The sequence below is a fragment of the Dendronephthya gigantea genome, unplaced genomic scaffold (assembly GCF_004324835.1).
Source record: "Dendronephthya gigantea isolate DGI-Jeju-01 unplaced genomic scaffold, DenGig_1.0 000032F, whole genome shotgun sequence".
Taxonomy (NCBI): domain Eukaryota; kingdom Metazoa; phylum Cnidaria; class Anthozoa; order Malacalcyonacea; family Nephtheidae; genus Dendronephthya; species Dendronephthya gigantea.
Genome location: NW_021163042.1, coordinates 879,473 through 897,218, shown reverse-complemented (window position 1 = coordinate 897,218; position 17,746 = coordinate 879,473). Strand labels below are relative to the sequence as shown.

The window sequence follows — 17,746 nt, the reverse complement described above, 5'->3', positions numbered from 1 at the left end:
TGGGGAACCCGCCACAGACAATATTATTCGTGATGTCGTAGATCGTCCGTTCGAAATACGAACCTCTACAAATAATGTTGTGGAAATTATCACTTTATATAAAAACTTCAGAACGATTCTACAGATGCGATTTCAAAAATTACAAATACGCGTGTATTTTATAAAACTGTGAAAAATTCACTTGTTAGTACTAAAGCTGCTAAAATACTAACGTCAAAAATAAGGAGATCAAAACGACTGTCGTATGAACATAGGTCTGAAAATTCCGCACATGGCACGCTCGCACACGTGGACCAGAGATTATTTACTTCAGGCTTTGTTTTTAATATAGTATAATATAAAATAATTAAATTAATATAATATAATCTTGTGCGTATAAATCTATGTACGTAACCAGCCGCTGAGATGCTTATACTCACGAAACTAAACTTCACCTCTCGTGGAAGGTTTTTTAATTTGAATCGTGTTGGAAATGTTTTCTTTCTCTTCTTTTCCATAATGCATTTACTGTTTGTTACATTCGTACATTTACAATTGTGTAATACATATACAGTATATTGAACAGCGGGCTCAAAATAATATTAATTTATTACGTGATTGGGTACAATTCAATTAACAAGCCTTGAACATATCGCAAAGGATTCTTTCTATCTGAATGACTTCACCAGCTCTAAAGAAGAAAACCTGCTCGATAATCTTCGGGTTAACAGAGCGAAGTAATGGCAATGTAAGGAGCAGTTTGCCAAACCGAGCATTATCAGAGGAGGGGAGGTGTGTTTGACAGTAATCATTAAGCATGACTTGGGCTTGGTCTTGAAGCTTTTCGATGTCGCGAGGAGCTCGTAAACCACGGAGATCTACAAGAAATGCATGGAATACATTTTTAATGTATACAAAATGGGGCATGATGGTTTTAAAGGATATAGTACATCATGATACCGTGTGGACCAGAAATCATGAATGGGTGCAAAAATGACCTTCCTCTGAAACAAAATTTAGGGTTTTTAATGCATGGTCACACCGTGGCGATCTGCAGAACGACATTTTGGGTTCAAACATTTGGTAAAACCAGCTAGAAACTATCTAGGATTTAGTCGGCAGACAAAGATATCTTAACTACTTGAGAATGTATACTAGTTAAATTCGGGGAATAAAAAAGGGAAGAAGGAAATTATTGTACAGTGTATTGACATTCATAGTCAGCCGAATATTCGTGTAAATGGGATTATAATCGCTCCCCTGTAAGATTCACAGATGCATCCAATTCCCGTCCGTGTCAGATGTATTTATACCATACATAGAACAAAAATAATAGAAAAGGGAACAATGTTTACCGGACTTAAATAGCACTATGGCTTTCAAACAAGCGTATTCAACTGTGTTCATCTGCAACTGATGAAATCGAGCCACAACATTTTGTAGTGTTCGTATTTCTTTGACGACTTTTGAGGTTACTGACTGGCTTGCATTTCGATCTGTGGCCGAAAACAATGTTGTCATATCAACGGGTAGGGAGTAGTGAACGGCGTTGAGAAGAAACAGCTCGCTCCATGCTTCTTCCAGCAAAATTGCTTGATCGCGAAATGGTAAATCCATGAACATTGGGATGCTACGTGCCCAACTCACAGACATGTAAAGTAACTGGATGGACGAGTCGTAGAGAGAGAACGAACTGGGTGGCAAAACAACTTGAGTCGATAAATCGTGTGCAGCTTGTTCACTAACGAAACCGGTATGTGTCGTTGCTTGGGATGCGCTGCTGTTGTTGTTTATATCTTCTCCGCTTTTACTCGAGTCATTGGTACCGTTCACGCTTGTTTCAACGACGTCGCTTTGATTGATGTTGCTGTTCTTGCTGGTATTGGTTTCGTCGTAATTAACGGAACTCTCGCCTTCGGTGCTACCGTTAGACATTTGAAAACTGGAATTGTTTTTCCTTGTCTTCTCTTGGTCGTCTCGTTCATTGCCAGTGTTGTGATTGGTAATGTTTGGACTACCATGCATTAGCTGGTGATCGCCATTGGTTTTTTCATTAAATGAAAAATTACACTCGTCGTCATCCTTTTTCATGCGAGCATCAAAACTCGAAAAAACCGTGTCAACACTACTCTCAAGCTCGTTCCATTGATCAGGAGATATTGGCGACGAATATGGGGAAGTAGGTTCCGAACTGAGCTGGTCTTTTTCGTATTTAACCTTCGAAATGGATCTCTTTCTCCTCTCTCTGTTTTTGGCTGCTGTGATTGAGCTTTTAGCTTTGGTGAATGACCGCGGCGCTCGTTCGTGTTGCACAGCTAAAAAAATGGGAAACATCGTTAATGAAAATGATGATTCATCAATGAGGCTAATGTTATTTTATTACGAATAGCTCAATATATAGCTGTGTGTGAACTTTCATACCATTTTATATGGTAGTTGTTGCTATGATAATGAACTGAAATACCACTTAATAACTCGAATCCAGTGGGTGGTTAACTCATTTCCATGACATTACCTACGAAGCCAGGTTGTATTAGTTCCGATATTACCTCGACCGGGATGTATTAGAGATTAAATTAGCATGTGAGAAAGAGAAAGAACTCATAAACATGATCTTACTGAACTAAATAAAAACAACTACGGAAATCATGTGCATGAAATGTTACGTTAACTTAGGCAGCTGAGCTTGGACTATAGCCCTAGAGGTAGACATAAGACAACGGCTGGAAGCAAAAGATGTGAGTCCCTGCATGAATTTAACGTGGCGCGACCGATCTCGGTACGTTCAAATCGCAAACGTCAATACCAATGTTACATTTTACTCCCTTCTCCTTCAAAAGCTTACCATCTGGATTCATCTCTACTTCATAACATTTCTTCAAACGGCATGCCTGACATTGGTTACGTCTGCTCACGTCAACCACGCAGTCGCCGAAATTCTTACAGCTGTAGCTAAGACTTCTTCTCACGCTCCTTTTGAAAAATCCTCGGCAACCATCGCAGGTCAGGACACCGTAATGTTTCCCTGACGATCTATCACCACATACCTTGCATGAACTACGAGACTTGGTACGCTCTGAAATAAAATGATGAGAGGTTTGTTTACTCCTTCGTCCTCACCACGTTACTGTGTAAAGTGCAATGAAAAATGTAGCCTTAAAAAAGACCTGATGCATTCAGTGCACTACATGGACCTAAATTTAAACACGACTGTAATTACACTTGGATAAAGTGGATGCTGGCAGATACTATATACAGTTTAGATTTAGTCGCATTTTTAGATTTCAAAAAGTTTGTTCCACATTGGAACACAGATTTATTATACAGCCTCAGTAATGCGCTAATTCTTTCATAAAGACCCCAAGGAGTTACAAGTAAAGTGGGTGACCAAAATATTTCTATGGTTATGCTGCATGGACGAAAGAATATTTCCTAAGACCACTTTCCTTAGCTGCATTGTTCAAAGTCATGCATTTTTCCGCCCCCCTCCCCGCTCTTATCTTATCCCATATTCCTACCATACAATGAGAGGAAGAATTTAAAGATTTATACACAATGCTGTTTCTCTTTAAACCAATTATTAATTTTGTTTCATCGAAACTAATTACAAAATTTGTTAACTTGTGGCAAATGCGTACATGTAGGAAACACATTTTTACTGTTCATATGGTCTTTCCATGAAAATGTTTCAAATTATTCCCATGAATGCGTTGAAAGTTAGCTGGCATATATATTAATATATATATTAAATTCCGTTACTTATATATTCTATTATTTCAAAGCTCTATTTAAATACGTAGTTACTGCTTATAACATCTCACATAATCTCATGCAAGAAACCCCCAAATTCTCGCAGAATATGAAGCAAGCTAGCGAATGCTCGCGACAATCACAATATATTGTGACCGCCAATGGCCACGACGACGCGCTATATAACAGCAGCTGCACTTCAAACAGATTTCAGCGACGGGTATCGTATTTATATTACTGATACAACCATCTTCATTGGAATAAGAAATTCACGAGAATTACAAAAGCTGTATAGTAGCCAGTTACATGAATTTGTGTCGTGATCACTTTTCCTTTTCGTATTACACGGGAATATGTATAACGAACAAGGCAAAGTTTGTGCAATTTTGCCCAAGATATGGATCACGCGCGTCAACGCTATACTGAAAATATGGAATCAAATCTGTCAAACAAATATCGCGAAATTTTATTTGGTCACTATACGAAATGGATGAAAGCCAATGTCGTACAACGCTTAGGTATGCTACTAACGGTAAAGACGTGCATACAAGCAAAATGAAGTTAATCAAACTTATTTTACTTCAAACGTAAGCTATTTGGAAACACCCAAAAAAGATCACATACAAAGTTAGCGATTAAATTTTGCGTTTTATATGTCAAGGAATGCTTGGAAATAATCTTGCTGGGACGATATATAGAGTTGCTTACATACCCCAAAAGGTTGGTGAAAACAGAAACTTTTGAACGGCTTAGATATGCGCGGCTATACATCAAATAGCGAACAATAGAGTTAATAAAGCGTGAACCTAATAAACAGTTAGAACTCTGTGTAACTTTACGTATATATACATAATAATACTGTATTGAAACGTATAAAAAATCCCTACCTCGTTTCGGTGTGAAACTTTCTTCGGCGCTCATAATTCACTCAAATCTTTTCAGTCTTTGAATATATGCAACTTTAAAGAAGAAAAATGTTTAGCTCGTGAGCAACTACGGGTCAAGCCAGATACGTCGCCTTCGTTTATAAAGCCAGACGTTATATATGCAAACGTTTGATAACAGTACCTGTTTAAACGGCAGGTAGCTCGAGAAATCCATTGCCGCAATTGGCTGTTAAATATGCTCACTGTTAAGTAATATACTCTGATTGGTCAAGGTTTTTGATCTTTGCTTGCTCAAAACTGGCATTAGTATAGAACAGTATTGCAGGGGTATACCTCTATTTTAACCATTTTTAGGCTAAAAAAATCATCTTTTGGTCAAGCATCCTCATATATATATAACGAACTAGAGAAGTCATTCATTATACCGTACACGAACGCAACAAGCAAACAGGTACCTATGGCTACTTGCGATCGCTTTTTTCAGGGCACGTTTCACGAGTACTGCAGTCAATATACAAGATGTAGCTATATGATTTATTTCGATAATGCAACGGTTGATTAAAACCTTATAATCGACTAACTATATAAGAAGATGAATGATGCTGAAAAACCTATTAGCTACGTTCGTCGAACCCAGAATATATATACATTAAATATTAATTTTACGTACTATTTTCAGAACTATTACATTGAATACTTTGATCTTATAGTTTATTTTATATGTATGATTTTTCGCCCTAACTTCAATGCGTTTTCACAGTACCCATATTGCAAAAAGTTAAAGTCATGATTAATCTGAAGCTATAAGAACAACTTCGGTTTCTAGAGCAAGTTTGGTCGTGCATCATTCAGCTTCTACATATCGTGGCTTTTAGCCTTTATCAGTTGAGAGTTATTGAGCGAACATGGATTGGTAGCAACGAAATTGAATGCGCGTGCAATATTTTCGTGACCTAAAGGCTTACTGTGGAGAACGTAAAGTGTTTCAAATCCATTTCTGAACTATCTCAGGCATGAATTATTAAATTCAAATTAATCTTACATTGCAGGAGACAATGTCTTTTTAACAAAATGCATTTCGGTGTTCTTTGCATATTCAGATCAACAGACACGTCCCGAATTTGTACTCGGGCAATATCCCACTAACAAATGACCAACTCGTTTCCAAGCTCTTGTTCTGTGTGCACTGAAGCAAATTTGGAAAGTGTCTATTATGAGTTTAATATTTCATGCTTTGGGGAATTTCTGCCAAAAATCAACAAAGGTTTTCATGCAATCGCGTCAGTGGGATTTTACGGCACGAACGATAGAATATCTATTTTTTCTCCGCAGACTTGGAACACCTGTGGGTCAATATTGTTACAATTGAAGCGCTAGCTATCTAGATTATATGCAACTGACTCGCCCTCGGCTAATTAGTTAATTCCAAAAATATTCGACAACAATGGAATAACAACACCACCGCATAATTGCTCCTTTACCGCGAAGTAATCCACAACTATGGCATCATGTCACATGTGACAGGAACGGTATGGTTGGTACTTTCCCCTTCAACCTCATAGTAGCAAAGTGTATCGTATAACATTGTTTTCTGGGCATTCGTCCAGAACTAATGGCTTTATAAGCCAAGGGCCAAATACGCTACATTTCGCTACGATACAGTTGAAGCGAAAAATAAGAACCCTAAGAACCCTAAGTGACGTGTATGTATCAAGCACTTTACGCTATCACCGCATGGGGTACTTTTATATATATATGAGAATGACATTCGTCAAAGAATAACAGCATTAACGCAGGTATGCGATCATTTGGTTCAGCTGGAAGCAGAGATGCATGTGTGTTGGACAGCTCAAAAATTTGTTTGAAGTTATTTAAAAACGGCATCGAGCTACAAAGATATATCAGCTAGGTCAAAGTCAAAATAGTGGCGCTTGTGGTGGTACAACATAATTTCACCTCAAATTCGATTCCTCAAAATTTTCAGACAAGACGATTTCATAATACTTTTCCGATCATATTTAGCTTGAAGTAAAATTAAGCAAAGTAATAAAACCTTTTAAATAATTTTTTGCTTTCAATTATTAACACAAATTTTGGCCTTCTATAAGATCCTTATAAGACTTAAACAAAGACTTTAGCTCATTAACATTAGGTTCGGCACATGAAAAGTTCGTCTAAAATAGACTTAAGACTTTATTATTTACAATGTTATATTCATATGAGTAGCAAAAAATCATGGTAGTTGTTAAAATTGGAAACGCCAAACTATCGATCTAGGAAAGGTTCTTTGCATTATTTATGGCCTTATTTCTGCAACTGCCCTTAGAAAGTGTGTTTCTAAACGTTCAGTGCTAAGTTCCCAACATCTCTTATTACATGTTCAGGATGAACATGCATATTTATTTTAACGTGCAAACTTCTGTGAAGAAAAGCTACATAAAGCTACATATGGTATGCTACATATATGCCTACCTGGCTGACGCTACATATATGCCTACCTGGCGGACGAAACACACTTTTATTTTTAAATAAAAACTCTTAAAAACACTTTCTCGCTTTGTCACAACTCGCAATGGATGTTTGAGTCAGCAAAACCAAAGACTCGAAAGATGAAAGTTGTTCCAGAAATTAATCCCAACACTTTTTGAAATCGTCTCTATTTTAGCTTGCGAGTTTTAAATTGTGAAAGGTGTCAACTGCTTAATTGCATGTTTAACACATTTTAGCGCTGAGCGTCACCCTGGCGTGAACCTATATATAGCAAGTTTATCTAGCGTTTATCTAACGTTTTTTTAGTAGCTATTGTTGGCATGCAATTTCCCCCGAATATTTAACGTGTTGAGTTATTATGTGTGTACGAGTGAGTGTATCTCTCCAGCATCGCAGAATTCCACATTCTCTTTGCTATTTCCACAGCGATATGTAGCTAAGAACGAGGCGTTAGACAACTTGCTATATTTTCTCCTTGTTCAGAGATTCCCTTTGCGTTCTAGGGAGCTATTTGTAGGAAAAATATAGTCTCCAAGCCGGACAAATATTCCACAACAATAAACGACGAGTAAAATTAACGGAACAGAGGTCTTCATGTTACCAAGCAATTCCTCGCCACTGATGATACCAAACAAACAAATTTCGTTTTAGCGGATCAAGAACAAGATAAGCAAAAGACTGTTCGTGTTTATTACCAGCAGGGTATATCATCTCACCGTCACTATCCTAAAATAAGGAAGTTTTTCCTTAATGTCTTTCCACTGCGCGCAGAGTCGAATGCCTGTGGCTGTGTGTATATAACTTTTGATAATCTCGTTTAGCTCTTGTATTAATTGACAAAGAAAAATTGAGATTCTACGGATATTTTATGCAGGGATCAAAATAACGGTCGAGATATCATCGGTCAAAGTGCCGTTCAGCTTCATTTTAGCTCGGTCAAAATCAGTTTTTAACCGTCACACAAATTTCAAATATTTACACGACGGATTTAAGGACCAAATCTTATGTTCCAAACACCCATGTTTCTCCATGTGCTATTAGAATAATATGAGCGTTAACATTCATCGTTTGTACATTATGTATACTATATAGCGCTGTTGAAAAAATCTCTGTATATGGTCGCGGTAACGTTGATCAAATGCTAATCAAGTTGATAAATGTCCAAGCCCACTTTAGTATGTCAGATCATTAATAAAAGATTTCCAGTGAAATATATGCAATTTTATAACTGCCAAATTTTGCCGCAGCTCATTCCAGGGAATCCAATATTTTGGCACAACTTACCAGGGCAGATATTTTGAAGACCCGAGATCTTGTTTTAAGTTCTTTTGTATTGGCATCTTTGTAAACGCTGTGAAAGCAACAGGTACACATCTAAGAATTTTCGCCAATCAGGTTAGTACGTACAGACAGGTACGGAGCGCGTACGTGACCTGCCTTTTCCCTCAACATTTGGGAATGGGTAGTAAATTCTGACACTGGTTGGAAAAGCACAACAATAACATAAAATCACGAAACAATATGTTTGGAAAAAATGAATTAACATGGTATTACAGCAGTGGCTCATTCGCACGTTGTAAAGAAAGAAATGTCCCGAAGTTTAAAATTGAATCACAGGAAAAGTTACATTTAAATAAAGGAATATCCAGTATATGCATCAATTTTCGATGTCAGTATAAACCATGTTATCACTATCTCAGTCAGAAAAATTACCTCACTAAATCTTTGTATATTGCTTTGCTTGTATCTAAGTAAGGATTGACATTATCTTCGAACTAGAAAATTGCATTTATATCGTACGTGTTAATACTAGTAGATGATTTCCAGCGGCACAGCTAGAACAGCACCAAAAATGGGGAACGCTTTGTTGCGACATATTGCAAAATGTGAAAAATCGCTACGATCTTTCGAAAATGGGAAAATTAGCCTACATATATCCATGCAAGTGTAAAATGTAAAATCGGATTAGTCCTCTTCCCCAGGTAAGATAACACTGCAAAATTGTATATGATTTTACTACGATTGTACTCAGTGATCAATTGAGAAATTTGTACTATTCCGATCTACGAAAAAGTTTGGACAAATACGCTTATGTGGGTACATAGCTTATAAATACTATACCTATGCGTTTGTGATTTTTTACCTGACAGACATCTCCACCAAAACAGAGATGTTTAAAAATCCGGAAAATAAACTCCATCTTTTCATCTTGTGAAAAAACATCGAAGTGGTCCGAATCATCCATTAAATGCATCTAAATTTAGAGAGACCTTATTATTAAAGAGAAATTATTTCAGGTGGTCCCAAGCAGTACTATCGTGTTAAATATAACGTGTTAAATATCATTTACTGTAATTTGTTGAGAGTTAAAACCAAAGTTCAAATTGCTTACAAGTTACAACTGGGTTTGTTTTGTATGTGAGTTATGCATTGCCATTGCTGTCCTAAAACATGATTGTTTAAAAATTTTACTCCCAACATTTCAACTTGCATTTTCAAATCAGTTGTAGTATCTTTATGTAGTTTTATAAAGCAGAATTCTTAAACGTGTAATAATTTGTCAAAAAATTAAAATTAAACTATTTCTGCCAAAACTGTGGTCTGTAGTAGCTAGTTTATTATGTCTTTTTACTGTCTGTGTATAACATAAAACACACTATATATATGTAAATGATCTCAGCACAAGTTACCTTACGTAGTTCATCAGATACTGTAAATCCTTCCACATATTCATCAAAGCATTTGAAAATCATTCCAGATTCCCTAACCAAACCTGCAGCAAAAATTGTTGCATGCTCATCTGGTCAAGGCACTACAAACCTTACAGGCAAAGGAACGGCATTAACCGTAATTATTACCTGGAAACATGCAAAAATAAACCCCCCAAAAAATGTTAAGTTTTGGGATATCTTACAGTAATTTGACTGGATACATTTGTTTGTAACACAAATAATAACAGTTCACCTTGCCTGAATAATTTTTGAAAAAAATCCATGTTCACTATTGTACAAGGCACCGGGTCTACTTCGACTTTAGCTGCTTTTAAAATCCCTAATTGGATTATTCAAAAATTTATTTGAAATTCTCTCAAAACTATATTCCATATCAAAAATACTTTTGACAGTATCTCACCTAAGTGTACCCAAGAGTCACTAGAAGATAAAACCTGTATAAAACAGGAAAAATATTTCAAGTAAAAATACTGATAGAGATGAGATTTTTGTTGGATATTTGCTGCAATTGTAGGAGATACTTCTTTCACTTTTGATGTATGTGAATAAGTGAATGAGTTGATAATGTTTAGAATAAGGCCACATGTGTTAGATTTTATCCCACAAAAAGAAAACTGTCAGAAAAATCTCAGCCAAATCTCAGCCACAACAGGTCTTATATTTTAACTTATAAATAATAGTAGTGCACAAAAAATAGAAAATCTTTATTTTTACCTGGAGATTGGCCTGAACATTAGGATCTGTTAGAAAATCCTATGTGAATAATTTAATTTTAGACCAACACAGTGCTTTTAGTAAAGCCATAAAGCATAATTTCAATTTTTGTTTTTGCACATCTCTGGCAACAATTTTAGAACAGTCAGCAATATAGGATAAGGTAGGCAGGGCCATAACTAGAACGATAATTGGGGGGTGTTTATTCATATATTCAGTTTTGCCCGACGGATTCCTATTGTAAGCTATTGCACTTACAAAAGAAACCCGTTGGGCAGAACTGAATATATGAATAAACACCCCCCAATTATTGTTCTAGTTACGGCCCTGAAGGTAGGAAAATGAAGTTATAATTGTCCAAATTTTTTGTCAATTGTGCTATTATATATCATGCACATTGGTATGACTGGTATAACAGGACACCATGTGTGAATGCAATGCTATAACTTACTCTAGTCTTTCCATATAAAGGAATTATGATTTAGATTATAATATAATTTATTTATGTCCCCTACTTCCAACAGCAATCAGATCCCTAGTGTCAATAGCACTTACATACCATAACAAATTCATTTTTCTGATATTCTTGAAAATGTTTGTCGTAGGTAAACGCCTGTACTTTCATTTGGTCATACATTCCCCTATATTCAATTATATATTAAACAACTTGTCATTTCATTCACCCATTTTTTTATTGCTGTCATATTTGTTTCCACTGTCTGCCATTTGTGCCAAATGTACCAAGAAAAGAAACGATTTACGATTTAAGTTTATAATACTATAAACGTTTATAATAATCAAAATACATACATATATATAAAAAAAAAGGTTTGACAATGACTTTGAAATAGAGTCGAAATATCACCTTGAATATTATGTCTTGTTTTTAACAACTCATATCTTGGGTTTACAAGATGTTTATTTTCGGAGTATGTTTTCTCTTATAATACATATATAAGTATAACAGTTATTGTAAGGTTTTACTAAGTTAATAATTACAATGAGGATTATCCTGTAGTCGTGCCAAAAGAGCTATTCTTACCATTTAATTAGTAAATCTTTAACTGAATTCGATGAAATACCAAGAAACTTACGATCTTCTATAACCTGAAATTGAAATTTTTCCGCCATATTGAAATGGCGCGCAATACTTCATGTACTTACTGCTCTACTACAGCCTCGTTCCCAGGCGCTTTAAATAAAGTGGCTAAGCAGAGCGAGCGCGCAGAGAATTTTGGGAAGGTTCCTATACTGTTCCTATATTTATTTTTATCTAAAGCGCCTGGGAACGAGGGCACAAGGCTGGCTCTAGTCGCTCTACTCAACCTTTGCAATGAAATCTATTAATATACTTAAAATTCAAATTTCAAGATTACCGAAAAATATCCGCCATTTTGGGGGTACTTTCAATTTTCTTAAATGCGTTTAAGTAAGAAGCATTTTTTAAGAGTCCATAGACCATTTGAACAATAAATTAAGCCTAAAATTAAAGACAGCCGCCTTGCGCTCACAATATTAAAAAGTACCCAAAAAATGTTGGCACATTCGTCATCGTGAGAAAGGCTAATTCCGTTTCTTTCGCAACGTGAAGACGTCAAGACGACGATGTTGCTCCGAATAGACAAAGGAATATTTTACAATTCCAGTGATACTAAGGCTATGTGCACACGGTAACGTTTTCGAGCGTTTTCACAATTTTTTTCATGCGGTTTCAAACACCGTCAATTTACAATGGAAGTTGAAGTTAACGTATTACTATTAAGCATATTTTTCCTTGAGTCGTGTGGACTATGCAATAAAATAGACAAAAACGAATTTGAAAACGCTCGAAAACGACGCTCGTGTGCACATAGCCTAAATACACACCGGTTTACTATGATATTGCGTAACTTTGAGTTCACATTTTGTTCTAATTTGCTCTTTTTTATGGGAAGAAGGGGGAGGCCACGAGGTAGGCCATCGCCCATCAGTTATCTCTAGCAAGTCTAATTGAATAACTATTGTGGCCGTCAACTCCTTTTAATTCTATTACCAACTTCAAATTCTGTCAACACTCAACCGATCCTCTCAACAAATCAACAGTTCTGTTTTATTTGTTTTTTAAAAAAATGACAGTTTGTGGTGTTAATACCTTTATAGCTTGTTCCAGAAACCTCTAATATTCTAATTCCCTTAGATGAAATGACGACATAGCCTATAGTGTCTGTCAGTCGACCAAATGTGAATAAACACCTCCAAAGTTTCTCTGCTCAAAATCAAACACAACTGCTTAATTGATGGGTAAAGGCCTCCAATCGCTGAAGTTCTTGCAAGTCATAATTGTTGTGTATTTTCCGGTGTGTATTTTATGTGTATTTTTATTTTATGTATATTTTATCATGGAGCCTAAAACCAGTTGCATATTACTCTGTTTGCCGAAATCTACACTACCAGAGTGACTAAATGCCTTCTGTTCGTCCAACAATATTGTATTTAAGAACTATAATTTTCTGACAAGTAAATCCCCCCATTTACCCCCGTTATAGAATCAAAGACAACCTTGGCAAGTTTAGGAACTTCTTAAAAAGGAATTCGTTCAGAAATCGTCCAGTTCGGTGATACCTAATGGTATTAATGCCCAGCTTAAGGAACATAGCTACATTCCGTATACTGTGCAATGGCTTTACTGCCGGGAATGGACTTGTATAATGAGTAAATGACTGTATTTGTCTTACTGTGTATAATTTGCATATACATGCACAGCACACACGTAGATGTGATCATTCGTGCAAGACAAAGAAATATTAATGCAAATGACTGTAAGTGTTTACAGTGGAGGAATTGAATATAAAACCAAGACGCAACTGTTTAAGTTGAATTAATGCTTATCAGTCACGAATAGTAAAACCAAACGCAGGAGTTCAAGAGATTCTAGTATAGTGGTGGCACTGTTTGTGGTGAACCGATCCTCCTGTGTTAAATGAACTATGGCTACGGCAAATTTAGTCCTTGTCATAACAGTTGCCACTCTCGGATTCTACCAGTCTAAACTAAATGGCGTATCTATTGTGGAAGCCAGCACAGGCAGCTGCATTCGTTTGCCAAAAGCCTGCAACAGAGTTAAGAATATTACAAATGCTATTAATGCTACGGATGGAATTAATGCTACGCATGGAGACGAAAATATAATTCAACAAATTAATTCCCTTCCAGAAGCTACTGAACGAAGCCAATGCCTGTCGGCGTTAAGAAGTTCAATGTGCCTTTCTTCCATGCGTGTTTGCCACAATAGTTCAAATTCAACGTTCCCGCTAAATTTCACAAAGATAGAAGCATGTGGGAATATTCGGCATAACTGTACAGAGTTACTGAGAAAAACATTTGGTAGCAAGTATTGCAATTCCACGGTGATCGAGGGTTATAATAGTAGTTCTGAATGTGTTAACGTTACTGTTTCCAAAAATGGATATTGTCCCTATAACGACACATACAAGGTATCAATCTTTATTGTTTTTTGCAACATAAATATATTGTATGTGGTTGATTTCACAACAGTTTTTCTTCGACAACCAAATTCTTATCTTTGCATGCATATTAACAAATGATGTCCCCACGTCGTCAGACTAACAAATTTCCACGGTTTTGTTATGAAGAATCATAAAAACTGACCTGAAGAACAGAATTATTTTGCAATTATACCGGTATACCAAGTGGTCTTGATAGTAAAATTTAATCGAGATTCCATTTCAATTTCGATCAGTGTACCTTGCCTATGTTAAATTTTTGCTCGCATAGAAATTTATCGAAATATTTGTATTACATTATTAGTCATTATAGGTGTCTCTTGAACGGGTTTCATAAATAAATTAGTCCTACCTGACTGCACGCTCTCAATTTAAAACAACATGCAAATACTTTGTTAGTTTTAACATTTCTCTATGAACACAATCTATGTATGTATTACATTTTGACTTCGTGTACCTGAAACGCATTTATGAATACGTAGAAAGTGACTCGCCCTAATACTAAATCGATTTCTACATTCTACTGCTCTGTCGGCTTTGAGCGAGCCCACCCGCGAAGCAAGATATTCAACACAGCATGAAAAAGAGCGCGCAGCATTCCAGTATTCAAAATTTCTTCTTTCAATCCAGATGGAAGCAGCAAACGTAATCAGATTTCTGCTAAAGGCGAAGAAAGAAACGCTAAAAAATGCAACGACAAGTGCAAATGATACATGTTGGGACGAATTCAAAAGAATGCACTGCAAAACATTTGTGCCATCATGCGGTAACAAAACCAGCGAGATTACCAGAGATATCTGCAAACAGAAACTAAAGTGGTAAGAAGAAAAATTTCGGGGCTAATGTCATGCTCGACTGGCTGACTAGAATTATCGTGAAATATTTTTCTCTTAGGCTGCCTTTTTACTTGATTAAATTTTTATACAAGTTACTGAGTGAAAAATTAATCATTCAATTCTTGCATGGTCTGAATGCATTCTCCTGTGTAAACAGGGCATAAAGATAAGTTTTCACACGCAATTCTGATTGAAAAAATAATGAAATTTGGGGAAAAAACCAGAGCATTTTTGCCACCTCGTTGGGCCGGTAATTGGGGCGGGAAATATCCATTTCATGGACAATTTCACTGTCCATGACACAGGACTCTGCGAGCAAACAAAAAGAAATATGAGAATATCCAGTGACTTTGACAGCAAAAAACCTCATTCTGCGACAAAAAATATATGATAATTCTCTTTGAAATGAGGTTTCATTACATGAAAATTTGGAATTAGAGGCACTAAGCTGCATTTGTCTGGTTAATCTATCATAAACAGTGGATGCGATTATTCCGTCATCAACAGTATGGGCGATGAGCCAAAAAACCTTTCCAGAATATTGAAATGTTTGAACTATGTCTATACATCTCAACCTTTCTTTTACTCTCCTTGAGTATAATTCACTTATAACAGACGTTTTGTTGACTTAAATCCAAGATAAAAAAAGCGCAAAGCGTAAATTAGACCATTCAGAAAAGATGAAAGATCGAGATTTTTCGTTCGAAAGTGCTACAAACAACACATCAAATATACATTTCTTTGAGGGACGAGGTCACGTACGCAATTTTTGTTGATCGGGTACAAAGCTAACGGTACCTACATATTTTCCCAATACCTATACTGACTACCGCGCCGATGAAATGTACCAATACTGTTTGATGTTGTTTTATATGTAGTTTGCCTCCCGGCGAGCGTGAGAACAAGACAATGGTTTGTTCCAATTTTCCGTCCAAAACAATAACAACAACAAGTAAGTTAACGAGTCGAAATTGAATGGAACACAAAACACATCTAATGTTGTATTAATTCATAGGGAACAATTTATTAGTGAAGCAACTGATCAATTAAAAAACATCCACCGGCCGTCAATCCATGCAGCTTTACTAAAAGTAGTAAAGTGATGCACAAACTATGCGTATATGCATTGTTATGCAACTATAAGGAACTTTTTAACTACGTTGTGATAAAACGTATTGTCTACACACTCTATCCCAAAATTTCTCATTTTTCTATTGCTTTTCTAGCATCGATGTCTACAACTAAAGCGGTGACTACTCCATACGATTTTACCAAAGTGTTCAATACCACAATCACTATTCGACTAAACATCCCATTCAACCCGAACTATTCTAATAAATCTAGTTCCCTCTACAAAGGCCTTATTGATGAACTAACAAGTGGTCTTAAGGATGCTTACAATGAAGTACAGGGTTTTAAAGGAGTGGTTATTCAGGAATTAACATGTCGTAAATCGGTTGCAGCGAAACACAAAGTTGTTACAAGCTTAACTCCTAATGTTAGAGTTCTAGAAGCAAGATTAGTTTTGGCAAACGTAACAGCCGGATACCTTCAGGGGAAAGTTGTTGAAGAAAATAAGCCTTGTACAGATGAGCATGGCGATGACCACGATGACCACACAGACAGTACCAACTGGGTTTATATGATTGTATTCGTTTGCATCACGGCCCTTCTCCTTCTCGCTATGGTAGGTATACGGTATACCATATAACATGCACGCTGCAAATTATTTCTCCACTTTACGTTTCACGCGACGCTGTCAGCTAATCTGATTACAAGGAAAGACGGGATTTACATATACATGCAGTTGTTAACTGGAAACAATGTTCGGGATAAAGTGATAAACTAATATCACATGATAGGCTCCTTGATATCAGAACTTTACAATATAATGCAATAACTCATTTATTTTAGGTTTTGTGTCATCAAAGCAAGTAACAAGTATACCTCAAGATTACTGAATCAAGAATATACATATCAAGCGAAGAAAATATATGAAAAAATTAGAGGGCGAATTGCACATGCTATACATACGAAGTAGAAACTACCAAAAGTAGTATATATATATAAACGCAATACACGATGAATTGCGTTGTCCATTGTGATGGTAAAATATATATAGCCATAGGCGAACATGGCAAGGGACAGGGAGGGCGTTGTTCTCCAAAAACTATTAATTTAGAAACGTTGGGCAATTTTTTATGGAAATCTACCAAAATTCAAAATATTTTTTAAATTCAGAAAATTTTGTATACAGCGGATCGAATAAAAAAAAAATAATTTCTTTGCGGATATGTTGTATCCCATCCAAATTTTGTGCGGGAGAGGGTGTTACCCCTACTAACTATTTTTTACAAGATCTTGAAGACTATACTAGTTGGAATTAAGTATATTCGCGACTTAATTTCTATATGGGCCGTTTCTATCGTAGTTAAATTCGTAGAAAAATAATAAAAACCATTCTGATAACTGAAACCTTTGACATAAGCATGCATGTAAAAGTGTTTTACGGTGACTAACGAATTTGGGAGAAAATACAGTCGTCACAACATCCTCGTACCCAGGCATTTTATGGTAAGACAATAAGGCAGTTCCCTACCTGGGCGACTGAACTAGTGTGCCTATAGCTTTTTCTTGCAACTGCGGGAATTCATCAAGGTGAATTATATGCTAAGTATTAGTCGACTACATTTGATTTCTGCCTAAATTTCTCCAGACGGATCAACCTCTCTACTATAAAATGGAGGCAAATAAAGGAATCATTTATGCCAATGGAGCTTCCCCTGTGGACCTTATAGATTTCGAGTTTCTGAGAGCAGCATCATCCGGTACGAAACATACGCATTCACGAGTCC

The 17,746-nt window shown here is 36.2% G+C and overlaps 3 protein-coding genes across 4 annotated transcripts; 1 reads left to right on the top strand and 2 right to left on the bottom strand.

The window, feature by feature from the left end:
* Window positions 1-169: 169 nt before the first annotated feature.
* LOC114524925 (nuclear receptor subfamily 2 group E member 1-like) lies at window positions 170-4,736 on the bottom strand. Its single transcript, XM_028546153.1, has 4 exons — window positions 4,617-4,736; window positions 2,825-3,055; window positions 1,335-2,294; window positions 170-857 (listed from the first exon to the last, which is right to left on the bottom strand). Exons 1-4 carry the CDS (start codon window positions 4,648-4,650, stop codon window positions 613-615), a joined length of 1,470 nt encoding a protein of 489 aa, XP_028401954.1. The 5' UTR covers window positions 4,651-4,736; the 3' UTR covers window positions 170-612.
* Window positions 4,737-6,670: 1,934 nt separating this feature from the next.
* LOC114524808 (cilia- and flagella-associated protein 300-like) lies at window positions 6,671-11,684 on the bottom strand. Of its 2 annotated transcripts, XM_028545993.1 has the most exons (10): window positions 11,595-11,684; window positions 11,112-11,193; window positions 10,553-10,591; window positions 10,239-10,272; window positions 10,071-10,157; window positions 9,797-9,879; window positions 9,250-9,360; window positions 8,820-8,881; window positions 8,391-8,457; window positions 6,671-7,832 (listed from the first exon to the last, which is right to left on the bottom strand). In XM_028545993.1, exons 1-10 carry the CDS (start codon window positions 11,681-11,683, stop codon window positions 7,704-7,706), a joined length of 783 nt encoding a protein of 260 aa, XP_028401794.1. In that variant the 5' UTR covers window position 11,684; the 3' UTR covers window positions 6,671-7,703. The 2 variants fall into 2 exon arrangements, with proteins under 2 accessions (XP_028401794.1, XP_028401795.1); XM_028545994.1 differs by lacking the exon at window positions 10,553-10,591.
* Window positions 11,685-13,362: 1,678 nt separating this feature from the next.
* LOC114524859 lies at window positions 13,363-17,302 on the top strand. The gene is made up of 5 exons (XM_028546060.1): window positions 13,363-14,025; window positions 14,686-14,873; window positions 15,770-15,843; window positions 16,118-16,578; window positions 16,806-17,302. Exons 1-5 carry the CDS (start codon window positions 13,519-13,521, stop codon window positions 16,827-16,829), a joined length of 1,254 nt encoding a protein of 417 aa, XP_028401861.1. The 5' UTR covers window positions 13,363-13,518; the 3' UTR covers window positions 16,830-17,302.
* Window positions 17,303-17,746: the final 444 nt, after the last annotated feature.